Source organism: Stegostoma tigrinum, chromosome 3 (assembly GCF_030684315.1).
Source record: "Stegostoma tigrinum isolate sSteTig4 chromosome 3, sSteTig4.hap1, whole genome shotgun sequence".
NCBI classification, from domain to species: Eukaryota; Metazoa; Chordata; class Chondrichthyes; order Orectolobiformes; family Stegostomatidae; genus Stegostoma; species Stegostoma tigrinum.
In genome coordinates this window covers 17833718-17849379 of record NC_081356.1, presented here as the reverse complement: position 1 = coordinate 17849379, position 15662 = coordinate 17833718, and the positions used below count along the sequence as shown (strand labels likewise).

Below are 15662 nucleotides of genomic sequence, written 5' to 3'. Positions count from 1 at the left end.
GTATTTCTCAAAGTGTGGTCAACCTATTTTACAAGGTCCTGGAACATGAAGCTGACACTCAAAAGGGAATGGGATAAATATGAAGGACAAAAACTTGTAGATCAATAGTAGATTATTTGTGAAGGATTGTGTTTCTCCACCTGCATGGTCTCTTGGTGTTTTCAGGGGTCAGAAAGGAATTGCCCATGCTTCAGTACGAAATTAGCATGAGGTATTTTGAGACCACTAAGAAGACTGTAAGCATTTTTTATTCTTTCCCCCCACCTTGGGCTGTGGGCATTGCTGACAAGGCCAACATTTGTTGCACACCCCTAATCACTGAGAATGTGGCAGTGAGTTGTCATCTTAAACCAGTGCAGTCTATCTGGTGCAGGTACATTCATGGTGCTGTAAGCAGGAGAATTCTCGGGTATAGAGTGTGTTAAAAATGTCCTCATATTACCATTGCTTCTCAGTCTCCAGGCTCTTAATCCTTCCATCAGTTTCTGTTGAATCTACTCTGTCCAGACACTTCATGATTTTGAATATTTGTCCTTAGAAAGAGCAGATTTGAAACAAGACTAGATAACACTTGCAGCATCCCACAGAATTTGAAGCATTGTGTATTAATTAGAAGCAATTGCTCATTATGAAGTATTTCATTCATGACATATACAAATGCAGAAGTTTCAGTTCACAGCAGCCAATCTGCTTGTAAAAAGGTGTTCAGGGAAGAAGCTAAATTATAACACCCTGAACTACCACGTGCCCCAAGGAATAATTCAGTAAAGAACAGCTATGCGTTCAGCTACTTGCTACTTACAGGATTTCAAATGACAAGGAAAAGAAACAACAGAACTATGTTTCCTTCTCCTACTGCTAAAGAATTAAAAGTACTGCTCAAAAGGGCAACCACGAACTTTACACTAGAGTTCCTTTGAATGTTAAGTATTCAATACAAGACACACTAATCTTTTACCCTCTCATTGTACTTGTTCCAGTTTCATGTCATGAACTTAGCTGATGGTAATAATGAACACGTCAGATCCCACGGTGAAACATGCCTTGACAGATAAGTTTTACATTTGCAGTTAGTTACCTGAAAGGTCAGTCACTGAACATACTCACAGAGGCTGCCTGTGTATTTTTAACACAAGAACACCCAAGTTTATTTCATGACAAAAGGGGAAAAATAGCGATTTGACAACATAAAAGCACTATGTGAAAGCCTCATTATAAAATCTCCAAAGTACAGACTCAACTCTTTCACTCTCACAACTGTAAAAAAACTCAGAATACAGTACATTTTGTTTCCATTTCAAAGTTCCTTGTTCTGCTGACAATGACTGTACTTTGTTTCTTTCCAACAAAGATCTGAATTAATTCAATGTTATCATCTTTTGACTATAAGACAGAGGAACAAAAGGGCAGGCCAGTCTGCTCTGCCATTCAATGAGATCATGGCTGATCTGCTCATCCTCAATACTATTTTCGTGCCTTATACCCAAAACCCTGGATTCTCTTACCAAAAAATAATGTTAAGCTGGAATATACTCAATAGTACATTTTTACAGCCCTCTGCAGTGAAAAAATTCCAGTGATTCACCACCCTCAAAAGAAATTCTCCTCATCTCTGTCTTAGAGTGACCCCTTATTCCAAGTTTACACCTGTTGGTCCGAGAGATTATCACAAAAGAAAGCAATCTTTCCACATCTACCCTGTAAGATCTGCTAATATTCTTGTACGTTTCAATAAGGTCCCCTGACAATCTTCTGAACTTGAAGGAATACAGGCCCAAGCTACACAACCAGTCTTCCTAAGAAAATTCTTCCAATCTCAAGATCAGCTTGCTGAATCTTCTCTGGACTGTCTTTCCTCAGCTAAGGAGCCCAAAACTGTTCACAGTATTATGGTTGTGATCTGGCTACAGCCCAAATAGGTTTAGCAAGATCCTGCTATTTTTCTATTCCATTCCCTTTGAAGTAAACACAAACATTCCACTTACCTTCCCTATTACATGTATGCTAGCTGTTCAAGAGTCACGTGCAAAGACTCACAAATCCCTCTTCCATAGATTTTTGCATCTTTCTCAATTCAAATAATATTCAAAGTCACACAACACCAGGTTATAGTTCAACAGGTTTATTTAAAAATCAGAAGCTTTCAAAATACTGCTCCTTCATCAGTTGAAGTCATTTCACCTGATGAAACAACAGCACTCAGAGCTTGAGATTTCAAATAAACCTGTTTGGACTATAATCTGGTGTCATGTGACTCCTGATTTTGTCCAAACCCGGTCTAACATTGGCACCTCCACATCATAAATAATTTTCATCTCCTCTATTCTTCCTGCCAAAATGCATAACTTCATGTCTTCTACATTATATTTGATATGCCAAGCTATTGCCCATTCACTTAATTGGTTTTTGTTCCTCTGCAGATTCTGTCATCCGCACCATTCACCCCCTGCCCACCACCGATTCCTGTGGCACACCACTAATAACAGGCTGCCATCCTGAAATGCCCCCTTTACCCCAACTCTGTCTTCTGTAAGGTAACCAGAGTGGTTAAAAAGGCCTTTGGCACGCTTGCCTTCATTACACAGTCCTTTGAGTATAAGAATTGGTAAGTCACTTTGAGGTTGTATTGAACATTGCTCAGGCTTCTTCCGGAATACTGTGTCCAGTTCTAGTCGCCCTGTTATAGGAAGGATACTATCAAGCTGAAAAGGGTTCAGAAGAGATTCACCAGGATGTTGCCGGGTATGGAAGGTTTGAGTTATAAAACCCTGGATAGGCCGGGAGATTTTTCGCTGGAGTATGGGAAGTTGACAGGCTATCTGATAGAAATTCATCAAATAATGAAGAGTATAGATAGAGTTAATGGCAGCTGTCTTTTCCCTAGGATGCATAACTTCATGATTCTACATTATATTTGACGCGCCAAGCTTTTGCCTATTCACTTAATTGGCAGATGGAGTTCAACCTGGATAAATGCGAGGTGATGCATTTTGGAAGGTCGAATTTGAAAGCTGAGTACAGGATTAAGGATAGGATTCTTGGCAGCGTGGAGGAACAGAGGGATCTTGGTGTGCAGATACATAGATCCCTTAAAATGGCCACCCAAGTGGACAGGGTTGTTAAGAAAGCATATGGTGTTTTGGCTTTCATTAACAGGGGGATTGAGTTTAAGAGTCGTGAGATCTTGTTGCAGCTCTATAAAACTTTGGTTAGACCGCACTTGGAATACTGCGTCCAGTTCTGGGCGCCCTATTATAGGAAAGATGTGGATGCTTTGGAGAGGGTTCAGAGGAGGTTTACCAGGATGCTGCCTGGACTGGAGGGCTTATCTTATGAAGAGAGGTTGACTGAGCTCGGTCTCTTTTCATTGGAGAAAAGGAGGAGGAGAGGGGACCTAATTGAGGCATACAAGATAATGAGAGGCATAGATAGAGTTGACAGCCAGAGACTATTTCCCAGGGCAGAAATGGCTAGCACGAGGGGTCATAGTTTTAAGCTGGTTGGTGGAAAGTATAGAGGGGATGTCAGAGGCAGGTTCTTTACGCAGAGAGTTGTGAGAGCATGGAATGCGTTGCCAGCAGTTGTGGAAGCAAGGTCATTGGGGTCATTTAAGAGACTGCTGGACATGTATATGGACACAGAAATTTGAGGGTGCATACATGAGGATCAATGGTCGGCACAACATTGTGGGCTGAAGGGCTTGTTCTGTGCTATACTGTTCTATGTTCTATGGTCTTTCTTCCTCTGCAGACTCTGTCATCCTCCCTATTTCCCAACTATTTGGAGACTAGGGGGCACATTCTTAAGGTGACAGGAGAGAGTTTCACAAATTCGCTTCTTGTCTTTTTTAAAAAGCGGAGGATGGCTCATGTATGGAACGAACTCTGAGGAAATGATGGATGTGGGTACAATTACAACTTTTAAAAAGACATTTGGGCGGACACATGAATAGGAAAGGTTTAAAGCGATACTGGCCAGGAGTAGGCAGATAAGCCTAGTTTAGTTTAGGATTATAAAAACTGAAAGAACTGCAGATGCTATAAATCAGGAACAGAAACAGAAGTTGCACAGACTGGTTGGACCAAAGGGTCTGTTCCATGCTGTATGAATCTATCCGTGCTAACTTACTAGGTCCAACACCGCAGGTTCTTATCTTATTAAATAGCCTATTGTGTGGTACCTTATCAAATTCAAACATACTAAATCCACTGCTTTCCCTTCAAAAATCAACCTTGCTTTTTAACTTCCTCAAAGAATTTTAATAAACTTGTCAGGCATGCTTTTCCCTTCACAAAGCCACAATGAATCAGCTTAATCATGTTACATATTTCTACATGCTCTACTATTACACACTCGAAAGTTAATGTCTCTTCATAAGACCTGAGATAAACCATTGACAGTTCCTAGCATTTAAAGTGGACTCCTTAAACTCCTCTTCCAGTCTGTTTCTGGACCTCTTACACTGATGTTAAACTATTCCAGACCACCTTTCTCCTGTCCTAACTCCTTTGGAGACTGACAAGTCCCACTGAATAGTCCCATAACTGATCTCAGTTCACAGCTGAAAACCTAGCTGAGCACAATGCCGCAGTGTACTGCCACCATCCCCAACCACTGCCGAGTACTTTTTGAAGACCATTCACTCCTCTTCCTTTACTGAAGTCTAGCTGATGCAACCAAGATCAGGCTTCCACAAGTTTGGTAACCAAATCCACCTATCACAGTTCAGCATATTGGTAAACCATCATAACAGCACCATGGAATAGAGTTCAACATATCACAGTTAAATTGGATGTTTAAGAAAAGTTCACCTAATCCAGCCAAGAAGTTATTCAGAATGGTTGAAGTGTTGATATTTTTCTGAGAGATGGTGGTCACAGGTTTTCTTGGCAGTCTAGATAGTTTGAAAGAAAAAAATTAAACTAAGAAATCTTTTATACATATTTTAATGCACCCAAAAACACCAAGAATTCACTAACATAAAACAAAAGAACTGTGGATGCTGGAGATCAATCAATAACATAACTTGCTGGTAAAAGTCAGCAGTTCTGGCATCATTGGTGGGGAGAAAACAATCTTTCGAATCTGGTGACTTTTTGAGAGTCACTGGGCTCGAAACAGTAACTACGTTCTCTATGTTCTGCCCACAGATGCAGCTAAGCCTGCAGACTTTTGCCAGCAATTTCTGTTTTTGTTTCACCTATAATTTATCTGTATTAAATGCAAACAAATGATATACAAAACAATGTGTCGAAACACATTAAAATGCAAACTGAAGACTCTTTACAAAGTACAATAAATGAATCGAATCTTTCAAAAATGCTTGCAGTCATCTGGACGGATCAGGTGCCACAAATTACAGCCTCGTTGGTAATAATAAATTTCAGTTATTCAGTTTTTCTCGCCCTTCTGTTATTCACAGGCAAACATAAGAAAAAAATGAGCAAAGAACAGACTCCATCAACTTCAGGAACAAATTATTTGAATAGAAAGCACAATGATTTAATCTTGAGAAAGTGAAAGCGAAACGCTACAATCCAAATAACTAATTTTCCATGCAAACATGATATTGAAGCAAGAACCTTATATGAGTGAACAGCAGACCCTACGTTAATCGATTCTGGCTATTATATTTCAGAGTATATCATGCCAAAGTCTAAGGCTTTAAAAAAAAACATTGTTTTGAGCAGCTACACTTTTAAATACCAGCTTTCTAGGGGGTTGTGGTTAGTTTCCTCACATAGGTACTTGCATCATCAAAGACTTTTTTAAAAATCCTACATAATGTTACATCTATTATTGTATGTTAAAAGTGCTGCAAAACAGCACTGATTTCTTTTCAGTAACTAATGCTAATTTGAAAAGTGAAGTTTTAAGGTCTTGCAAGTGCACCAAAATTTACTAATGACTCCTTTAAAAACATTACTATATAGTTATTGCAATTTATCTTTTAAATTCCTCTCCTAGACATTTGTCCTGAAACAAAGAGAGTTTGAACCATTTTTAATGCAAATTTATTCCCCAGTTGAATTACAGGACATTTTTCACAACTGAAAAGGTTTATGAATCTACAAAATATTATAATCCAAATTAAGAAAACAAATTATAGCTGCTTCTAAGAACATTAGAAAATTTGGAGCACCTAGTTTCATACTAATCTGTGCAAGCAGAGTCATAAAGCACGGAAATGAGCCTGTCGATCCAATTTATCCACGCAGAATAGGTTTCCCAAACCAAACGAGTCCCAGTTGCCTGCATTTGGCCTATATCCCTCTAACCTTTCCAATCCATGTACCTGCCCAGGTTGAAACAAAAAGAGAGTTTTATTGCACTAATCAAAATGGAAAAAGGGCTTTGTGCGGCTGGTCAAAATTCCTCCAAGTATAGCTAAACATAAGGCCATCTGATCAATAATCAGTTGTTAATTTTTTTGTCCTTGCTGTATGAAAACTGGCTGCTGCACTCACCTGCAGAGAAACAGGCAATTAAAAGTGCAATCCAAGTTACAAATTTTCAGTTTCAGAGGAAAAAAAAAGTGTTGTATATTTTATCGTTCTAGAGGCAAAGTAGGATTCAATTCTTAAAATCTTTCATTGGAAACACTTGAAATATTTAATACGCCTTCTTCCCTGCCCGATCTCAAACCCACAAATATCGTTTCAAAAGTAAGGTATCAAAAAAATATACACAATATACCAGGTTTCGTCAAAGAACAAAGGCTTGAAATAATCATGTTAATTTATCCAATGTCTTCAAAATGGATCTCAAAGTACAATCACAGACAGCTTTCAATGGTCAATCACAAGAAAATCCTCTGCCCTAATACCTTTCCATTCTGTTCATACAACCAAGTTATCCACTTGCTATTCTTTAGCTGTTTCCTAATTTGCCCTTCTGAGTTCTGAGGAAGGGTCACCAAACCCAAAGCATGAACTGTTTTTTTCCTTCACAGATGCTGCTAGACTTGCTGAACTATTCCAGCAACTATGTTTTTGTTCCTGATTTACAGCATCTGTTCTTTCAGTTTTTATACAAAAAGCACAGGACCAGCACAATAAGTGGAAACAATGACTACTCTTATCACAGGCATCACAAACTGTTTTTTTTCTTTAAATTGGATTTAAGTATGTTCAACAGACTAAAATTCATACCTTGAATAAGAGAGCAAAAGACTTTGAGACTTTCAAGTGCTCTATTATAAATCCAGCTTAGTACAGATGCCAATTTCTACGTTCCCCCACCCAGAAGCCAACCACCCACTGGAGAAGAAAACAGCTTGTGTTTTGAAAATAAACTCACCACTATTTAAGTTAAACACCCAGTACAAATATGACAAAAAAACCCAAGTATTTTTTTTAAAAAGCCAAATCACCTATTTGACAATTAAGCTAACAAATGACAAACACTGACCACCAAGGGAAAAAAGATTTTTTAAATTTAAACTGACACCAATCACCCACATCCATAAGACCTAGGAGAATTACACCATTCAACCCATTGAGTCTGCTTCGTCATTCAATGTGATCATGGTGTGATATTATTAAATTTCTGATGTTTATAAAGTTATTGATTGAAAGAATCAACAATAAACAGTTATACACAGAATGAAGCAGCAATAACTCTGGAATAAACTAGCAAGGGTCAACGAATAAAACATTTCTAGAAACTGAAAGCGTTTTGCCATGTGTGGGAAAACAGGGAGTAAAGCTACATGAACAAATCTGTTTTGACATCTACTTAATAACTAGTTGCTTTACTGTCACAAGGGCAATTGACTGTCCTGTAGAAGATTTTAAGGACTTAATCACAGGAAAGCTGTGTTTTCAAACGGACAGCCAATACCAAATGTTACAAGGAACAGGGAAGCTACTTCTGATGAAAACGCAAGCTGCAGACTCAATGCTTTTACAGTAGTCAATAATTTAGATGCAAGAATCTAAAGAATCATCAATAATCTCACATCATTGACCTGAAGGACAAAATAAACCATACATGAATCCAACACTGGAACAATTCAGCAGCAAAACTTTGAAGGAAATCACTGCACAAAGATTCAATACCAGACACTTCCAGAGACAGACACTGTTGGTTGGAATCGTAGCTAAACTCATTAAATCAGGAGATAGCCAAGTTGAGTTGTGAGGTTTAACTTGCTTACTTCAGGGATTTTTTTGGTTGCAACATGCAATAAAGTTTAAATCATTGTTTCAGTACTTAATTGAGGGGATTTTTTAAATAAGTAACCAAATTATTTTGTGATGATTTACACATAATGGCTAATCTGATAATCCTCATTTACCTATCTTTTCTCCATTATCCTTGATTCCCTTACAAATACACTCAGAACTGAATATATTTAATGACCCAGCTTAGACAGCCTTCTGTGGTAGAGAATTCCACAGATTCTTTACCATAAGAAGAAAGTCTTCCTCATCTGTTTTATATGATTGACGCCCTACTCTGAGATTATGCCCTCTGATGCTAGACTTCCCAATAGGAGAAATCAACCCTTCCCCTCCTACCTTGTTAAGTCCTCTAAGAATCTTGTATGTTTCAAGCAGGTCTCTTTCCCATTCCTCTATATTCCAAAAAGTACAAGCCCAACTTCCAAAGCCAATGTCTGCAACCACCCATTTTAATCCCTTTTTCCAGTGCTTGGCCAATTACCTTGTATAGCTTAGCATCATCAATGCATAGCTAAATAAGACTAAATATATGAACGTTTCAGCCACTACCACTTTCGAGTTTCAAATTCCCACCACTCAGCAGAAAAATGTTCCCTCACATCCCCTCTAAATCTCCTGCCTCTCATCTTAAAGCTATGTCCCCTATCACTGGTCCAACAAGGGGAAAAGTTGCTTCCTGTCAATGCCCTATAAATTTTATACATCTCAATCACATCACCCTCAGTCTCTGCTCCAAGGAAAACACTCAGTCTGTCCAATCTCTCTTCATAAGTTATAGCTTTGGAACACTAACATCTGCATTAAAAATCACATTATCATTAGCCTTATTATTCTCCAAGTAATAGTTTTCTGTGCTATCAAGCACATTCAATTTTCCACATTTTTTGAATGATTTGTTGACAATCTCCTTCTCCATTCTGATTTCATCCTGGGGCTCCACAATTCACTCACACATGACTGCTAACAGAGTTCCTACGCTCCCTCCCTTGGTGAATATCTTTTCTTCTCTGACAACCCAGTCAGCTATTTTCCTCATGCTATGTTGGAAGGGCCTGTTTAAAGAAACATTTAATGATTAAAGAAAACCAGTAAAACCACCAGGAATTAATGCATTATCACCGTTTTGCATTCTAACTTCAGTAATATTGTCAAAGAAAAACATAACCTGAAAATGTCCCAGAAGAGAAGGTTTATTCTTTACAGAATTGTTCTTTAAATAATGATCAGAATCCCCAAACCCAACCATATTTTCAAGGCACCTGTGCCCATCCATCCTTTATTACGGATGTGGGTTTGGACTACCCTTCCGGGAATTGTCGTCTTTGGACGGTTTCTCTCCTGAACATCATCATTGGATTTACCTTTGTCCCATCTGACACACCCAACAGCACAACGGTAAATTTACTCTTTTTAAAGGGCAGATGTCTTCACTAATACTATTTTCTCTCCAACACTGGTCACTGTTTGACTGGCTGGCATGTCAAAATTCATGGGTGTCTTAATCCTGTTCTCGAAACAAGCCAATAGGTTTCCATTTTTTTGTCAATGTTTGAAAATAAATTTATGAGAGCTAAGATTCTGATCACTCAGATTCTGTTGGAAGATGCAGTGAAGCCTTGGACTTCTGTCACAGTACAAGAATATAAGTGCAGCAATCCAACAAGGGGCTAGCTTTAAAAATTTGCAATGTCTTTTCTCAGGGTGAAGATTCGGATCAGTCCTCAAGAAACTGAGTACATTCTGGTGACTTTCATTAACACGAACTTTGCAACTTCATCTTCCAACAGCAGCCACATGTAGGGTTTTGTCACTGTTCACACTTGTATTCTTCAGCAGCTACCTAAGGTGTGAACTGTCCTTCCTTCCACCTTCAATTCGTTAGCTCCTGCAAAATTATTTGTCTGTTCTACAATTTCAACAGCTTTAAGTTTGAATTCTGCTACATATCTAAGATTCCTTCTTGATAGCATTTTGTTATATTAGACACAGGATTTGCACAGATGCAGCATGCACCAGTCTGGCGGTACGCTTAACATCATGTGTTGACATACACACAGCTAAGCAGCTGTCTTCAAAATTGGCAATCTATAATTCCACCAAGCAGATAAACACCAGGTCAAGTGTGATTTGAGTGGCAATACAAGATAATTTGGACTTGTGGCTAAAGGTTGGGGATCAACTTTTACACTTGGCAGATCAAAAATCAAATTAAATTTTAGCAAAAAGTGGGCGATTCAACCTTTAAGCAGGTTTGATTATTACTCTTAAAGGTAATTTTATAACTGCAAAACTATAGTATGAACTACAAAACAAAGTAGCAATAAAATCTGAAACAAAAAAAAATCAAAAGTCAGTCAAAATCCTGAGATTTCCTCCCTCAGGGCATCGTCAATCTACCTACAGGACATGGACTACAACAGTTCAAGGTGGCAGGTCACCACCACCTTCTCAAGGGCAGCTAGGGCCAGGCATTAAATGATGACCAACCAGTGATGTCTGGATCCCACAAGTGAATAAATGAAATAAGATGAAATTGCTGGGAGAAACTCAACAGGTCTGGCATCACCCACAGAGAGAAAGCAGAGTCTGCTCTGAAGGGCTCAAAATGTGACTCGGCTTGCTCAAAGATGGTATCAGACCTGCTGAGTTCTCTGAGCATTTTATGTTTTTGTTTCAGATTTCCAGCATCCCCACTTCTTTATTAATATGGTGATATTTTTTATTCAGTTTCAATACCCTGGCCAAAATCAATTAAAACAAATTGGATGATTTTTTTTTTAAAAAATCACTGAAGTTGGTGGTTGTACATCTTTAAATAGGCAAGAATTTAATGAGTACCAGCACAGATTTCTCCATCAGGCAAAAAAATGTTCTCAGTTAAAACAATTCACAGCTCTTTTACCTCCCAAGTGTATTATCTCTGTAATATCTACTTCTATACGGCTGTTTTGGCAATTCCTGCAAAGCAAAAAGATAAACATTTTTAAAAAATTAACATCAATGCAATATTAAGTACTTTCAAAGCTGATACATTCACGAAAATCTTCCTTTCCACCTTTCATCTCACCCAGTTCTTATCAATGATAACTGTAAAGATTAATGAAACAACAAGCTTCACTGACCACTAGGTTTACGTATCTACAAATTAATCATTGGTATCTAGAAAAATGTACCAAAAAATCCCTACCTCAAGAAATTACTTAGTTTTCTTTCCCTCAATTAGGTGTAGTATGACAACTGCCCAGGCAGCTGTACAGACTTGTCCTCTTTCTGCCAACTTTTTTAATATTACTATGCTTCCTTATCCTATTTCTCTGAAGGGCCTTAAACCTTTATAACTGATTAGTATGACCAGGGTTGGAAGAATGAACTGATCGCTTATCTATGTTCATCAGAAGAGTAGGGCTAAAGTCTGAATTTAAAAGGATGCCAAATATATAGGTATCAGACTGCTTTTAGTTCAGCATCAGAAACACAGTAACCACGTTCTTCTGTAAACAAAAATCTAGGTTATCATGAAACTTTCTCCAAGCAATAATTATTAACAAATGGTTTAGACTGTGCAAAAATGCATAATTATTATTCACCACAATCTGATTTAAAGACAACAAATAATCAGATTGTTTCAGTCATTATTATTTGTCACTTCTCTCTCTCACTCACACACACACACACACACACACACACACACACACACACACACAAGTTGCATGAGTAGTTGGCTGCATTTTCTATTCAGAAAACAGAAGTTACAGAATTTTCCAGAAGACACTAATTCCTTATGGCGGTGGCGGGGGGGGGCAATTGACTGATTAATCAAATACCTTTAATACACAGTTTAAAACCATAACCACAAATTGGTCTGAACAGCAGTGACTGAATACAAACCATCAACACTCTTACAACCCCATCCAGCATCTTTCACATTCAATGCAGGAAGACCAGCAAGTCCAGACAATAACAACAACATACAGCCTTAAACAATGGCAAACAACCGACAACTAGCAGGTGCGAAAAACACTTCCATGTGGACTCTCTGACCAGCGAAAGCAGTGCCCCAACCACTCCAGACTTGCACACCAGTCAGGGCAACACAATATCCCCAACCACTCACCAGCCAGAGCAGTGTACCATACCCACTCCTCAATCTCCAAGATCACTCACCAGTCTGGGCAGCGCCCACCAACTTCACCCCCCAACCCCCGGACACACACCAGGCCGGGCAGCGCCCACCAACTTCACCCCCCCAACCCCCGGGCACACACCAGGCCGGGCAGCGCCCACCAACTTCACCCCCCCAACCCCCGGGCACACACCAGGCCGGGCAGCGCCCACCAACTTCACCCCCCCAACCCCCGGGCACACACCAGGCCGGACGGTGCACCCTTCACCCCCCCAACCCCCGGGCACACACCAGGCCGGACGGTGCACCCCTCCCCCCCCCAACCCCCGGGCACACACCAGGCCGGACGGTGCACCCCTCCCCCCCCCCAACCCCCGGGCACACACCAGGCCGGACGGTGCACCCCTCCCCCCCCCCCCACCCCCGGGCACACACCAGGCCGGACGGTGCACCCCTCCCCCCCCCCCAACCCCCGGGCACACACCAGGCCGGACGGTGCACCCCTCCCCCCCCCAACCCCCGGGCACACACCAGGCCGGACGGTGCAGCCCTCCCCCCCGACACACACCAGACTGGACGGTACCCCCCTCCCCCCCGACACACACCAGACTGGACGGTACCCCCCTCCCCCCCGACACACACCAGACTGGACGGTACCCCCCTCCCCCCCGACACACACCAGACTGGACGGTACCCCCCTCCCCCCCGACACACACCAGACTGGACAGTACCCCCTCCCCCCCGACACACACCAGACTGGACAGTACACCCCCCCACCCAACCCCCCGACACACACCAGACTGGACAGTACCCACCCCCAACCCCCGGACACACACCAGACTGGACAGTACCCCCTCCCCCCCGACACACACCAGACTGGACAGTACCCCCTCCCCCCCGACACACACCAGACTGGACAGTACCCCCTCCCCCCCGACACACACCAGACTGGACAGTACACCCCCCCACCCAACCCCCGGACACACACCAGACTGGACAGTACCCACCCCCAACCCCCGGACACACACCAGACTGGACAGTACCCACCCCCAACCCCCGGACACACACCAGACTGGACAGTACCCACCCCCAACCCCCGGACACACACCAGACTGGACAGTACCCCCAACCCCCGGACACACACCAGACTGGACAGTACCCCCTCCCCCCCGACACACACCAGACTGGACAGTACCCCCTCCCCCCCGACACACACCAGACTGGACAGTACACCCCCCCACCCAACCCCCCGACGCACACCAGACTGGACAGTACCCACCCCCAACCCCCGGACACACACCAGACTGGACAGTACCCCCTCCCCCCCGACACACACCAGACTGGACAGTACACCCCCCCACCCAACCCCCCGACACACACCAGACTGGACAGTACCCACCCCCAACCCCCGGACACACACCAAACTGGACAGTACCCACCCCCAACCCCCGGACACACACCAGACTGGACAGTACCCACCCCCAACCCCCGGACACACACCAGACTGGACAGTACCCCCAACCCCCGGACACACACCAGACTGGACAGTACCCCCTCCCCCCCGACACACACCAGACTGGACAGTACCCCCCTCCCCCCCGACACACACCAGACTGGACAGTACACCCCCCCACCCAACCCCCGGACACACACCAGACTGGACAGTACCCACCCCCAACCCCCGGACACACACCAGACTGGACAGTACCCACCCCCAACCCCCGGACACACACCAGACTGGACAGTACCCCCTCCCCCACGACACACACCAGACTGGACAGTACACCCCCCCACCCAACCCCCGGACACACACCAGACTGGACAGTACCCCCCTCCCCCCCGACACACACCAGACTGGACAGTACCCCCTCCCCCCCGACACACACCAGACTGGACAGTACACCCCCCCACCCAACCCCCGGACACACACCAGACTGGACAGTACCCACCCCCAACCCCCGGACACACACCAGACTGGACAGTACCCACCCCCAACCCCCGGACACACACCAGACTGGACAGTACCCACCCCCCACCCCCAACCCCCGGACACACACCAGACTGGACAGTACCCACCCCCAACCCCCGGACACACACCAGACTGGACAGTACCCCCTCCCCCACGACACACACCAGACTGGACAGTACACCCCCCCACCCAACCCCCGGACACACACCAGACTGGACAGTACCCCCTCCCCCCCGACACACACCAGACTGGACAGTACCCCCTCCCCCCCGACACACACCAGACTGGACAGTACATCCCCCCACCCAACCCCCCGACACACACCAGACTGGACAGTACCCACCCCCAACCCCCGGACACACACCAGACTGGACAGTACCCACCCCCAACCCCCGGACACACACCAGACTGGACAGTACCCCCTCCCCCCCGGACACACACCAGACTGGACAGTACCCCCTCCCCCCCGACACACACCAGACTGGACAGTACCCCCTCCCCCCCGACACACACCAGACTGGACAGTACCCCCTCCCCCCCGACACACACCAGACTGGACAGTACCCCCTCCCCCCCGACACACACCAGACTGGACAGTACCCCCTCCCCCCCGACACACACCAGACTGGACAGTACCCCCTCCCCCCCGACACACACCAGACTGGACAGTACACCCCCCCACCCAACCCCCGGACACACACCAGACTGGACAGTACCCACCCCCAACCCCCGGACACACACCAGACTGGACAGTACCCACCCCCAACCCCCGGACACACACCAGACTGGACAGTACCCACCCCCAACCCCCCGACACACACCAGACTGGACAGTACCCCCTCCCCCCCGACACACACCAGACTGGACAGTACCCCCCCACCCAACCCCCGGACACACACCAGACTGGACAGTACACCCCCAATCGCCCATCACTCGCCGGCCTGGCCGGAGCCCACCCTCTCCCGGACACTCACCAGCCTGGGCAAAACTCCGTCCCCGTTCATTGTTGCTCGCGCTCAACTCTCGCGCCTCTTCCGTTAATTTGAAATCCGTCGCGCGGCAATTACGTCACTGTCTGCGCGACCCGGGTGTTTTGGCCCGTCGTGTACCAATCAGAGCTCAGCGCGCGCCCTCCGCCGGGGACGGCGTGACGGCATCAGCAAGCTGCCAGCCTCCTTCCCGGTCATGTGACTGTGTTTTGAAAGTAATCCCTACGTTGGCACTGGTGCGCTCATGAATGGTTAGTACCTTCTCCTCCTTGGGTCTTCTGGTGCTGTGGTTGTGTTCTTGTATGTCAATCTGTAGGCCTCGGTTCAAGACTCACTTGCAGTCGTCGTGAATAATAATAAAGGTTGATGTGGAAAAATATTCTTACGTTCTGATT

At 44.3% G+C, this 15662-nt stretch overlaps 1 protein-coding gene across 1 annotated transcript in view; it reads right to left on the bottom strand.

The window, feature by feature from the left end:
• LOC125451147 (centromere protein C-like) overlaps positions 1-15358 on the bottom strand; it is an 80838-nt gene extending 65480 nt beyond the window's left edge. The window contains exons 1-3 of the mRNA XM_048527924.2: positions 15253-15358; positions 11089-11144; positions 4812-4894 (exon numbers count right to left, since the gene is read on the bottom strand). Of these exons, the coding sequence (XP_048383881.2) occupies positions 4812-4894; positions 11089-11144; positions 15253-15282 (169 nt within the window). The 5' untranslated portion in view covers positions 15283-15358. The remainder of the gene's footprint in view (positions 1-4811; positions 4895-11088; positions 11145-15252) is intronic.
• Between the last annotated feature and the right edge of the window lie 304 nt (positions 15359-15662).